Below are 1978 nucleotides of genomic sequence, written 5' to 3' on the forward strand. Positions count from 1 at the left end.
GTCTAAGGACTTATTTAACATATTTTAGAATGTTCAAGGACTTATTTGTGCCAAAAAATTGTCCAAGGACTTATTTAACATGTTTTGGAAAGTTCAAGGACTTATTTGTTCCAAAAAAAAGTTCAAGGACTTATTTGTTCCAAAAAAAAGTTCAAGGACTTAATCATTCCAAACAAGAAAGTTCATTGGTTTTTATTGTACTTTTCCCTTAAAAATAAAGAATTTAAAGTAAATTAATTAACTAATTATAGGGGTATAAAGTGTAAATTTAAAATTATAATTTTAAAAAAAAATCGGTTGTGAGGGGATGAGTGTATGTGAGGAGAGGAGAGGATGAAAATGTGAAAAAGTAATATAAAGGGTATATTGGTCATTTAGTATTTTAAGACTTTAAGACTTTTGTTAAATTTGCTTTATAAGATAGTATAGATATTATAATTCATCAAGACCATCACATGTGATGCTAAATCATAAACGCAGACAACCTTTGGTGCGACCTAAGTCGTAGAACACGTCATCCGCACATCACAGGGTCCCCTCACATGTATTATCACATGTGATAAGAGTGTTCTCCGTATTCTCGTTTGAACCTCCATCTATACACATATATATATATATATATATATAATATAATAATGAAATAAATGAAATAATATTTATAAATTATTAAATTACTGATTTTAAAATTTAATTTCTTTTACTATGTGTACACATTCAATCGATCTTGTCTAGCTTTCTTTTCCACATACCAAATTAAGGATGCTACAATATTCATTTTTATAGTCCTTAGCGGTAGTATCACTTTATACACAAGACTAAACAAGAAACCTGCTGCCATGGCCGCTCCTCTCCTTCATTCCAGTAAACCATTATCCAACACATGGCTAAACCGTATTTTCATACTCATCTTCGCCGGCGCCGTTTCTATTCACCTTCTCCGCCGCTGCCGTAACCTAATCTACTCTCCCACTCCAATCTCCACCGCTCTGTTTGTAGCCGACTTTGTGCTAGCTTTCATGTGGTTAACCTGCCAATCCTTTCATTGGAAGCCAATCCGTCGTCGCGTTTTTCCGGAGAACCTGCAACAAGTGGTGGCGGAGAGAGAGTATCCGGCGTTGGACGTGTTTATTTGTACGGCGGATCCAAAGAAGGAGCCACCGATTGGAGTGGTGAACACGGTGATGTCAGTGTTGGCGTTTGAATACCCACCGGAGAAAATGTCAGTGTACATATCGGACGACGGAGGATCGGAAGTGGCGTTGTATGCGTTCATGGAGGGTGCTGGTTTTGCGAAGCAGTGGATACCGTACTGCAAGAAGCATAAGATTGTGGATAGGTCACCGGAAGTGTATTTTGGAAGTGATCCTGCTTGGTTTCCTGACACGGATGAAATCAAGGTGACTAATTGTTTTCGCGCAAAATCTTTATGCAAATTTGTCTAGAGATTTATTTTTAAATTTGAAAGGGAAAAATCTAAAAAAATCTAATGAATTTTAGTGTTTGAAATGATTAAGTTTTTGGACAATTTTTTGGAACAAATAAGTTCTTGGACATTCCAAAACATGTTAAATAACTCATTGGACAATTTTTTGGAACAAATAAGTCCTTCGACAATTTAAAACATGTTAAATAACTCAGTGGACAATTTTTGGAACAAATAAGTCATTGGACAATCCAAAACATGTTAATTAACTCCTTGGACTTTTCTAAAACCTGTTGGATACATTCTTATGGTTAAAGTGGTAAAATAGTGACAAAAATCCGGAAAAAACCTCAATGAATATTCATATTTTGAACGATTAAGTCCCTAAATATTTTTTGAACCAAAATGTATTTAAATCTATAAAATTAAACAAATATAACAAAAAAAATAATTACATTAAATTTTTTTAACAAAATTTATTTTAATTAAAATTAAAATATATTTTGTCAGTAATTTTTCAAAAAAAATTAAAAAAATTAAAGGCGGCCGGATCCG

At 33.4% G+C, this 1978-nt stretch overlaps 1 protein-coding gene across 1 annotated transcript in view; it reads left to right on the forward strand.

Moving 5' to 3' along the window:
* Positions 1-813: 813 nt before the first annotated feature.
* The window catches only part of LOC112527753 (cellulose synthase-like protein G3), a 7996-nt gene continuing 6831 nt past the window's right edge, over positions 814-1978 (forward strand). Inside the window, exon 1 of the mRNA XM_025138537.1 lies at positions 814-1397. Within this exon, the coding sequence (XP_024994305.1) occupies positions 837-1397 (561 nt within the window). The 5' untranslated portion in view covers positions 814-836. The remainder of the gene's footprint in view (positions 1398-1978) is intronic.

The sequence above is a fragment of the Cynara cardunculus genome (assembly GCF_001531365.2).
Source record: "Cynara cardunculus var. scolymus isolate 2C chromosome LG 15, CcrdV1, whole genome shotgun sequence".
Taxonomy (NCBI): Eukaryota; Viridiplantae; Streptophyta; class Magnoliopsida; order Asterales; family Asteraceae; genus Cynara; species Cynara cardunculus.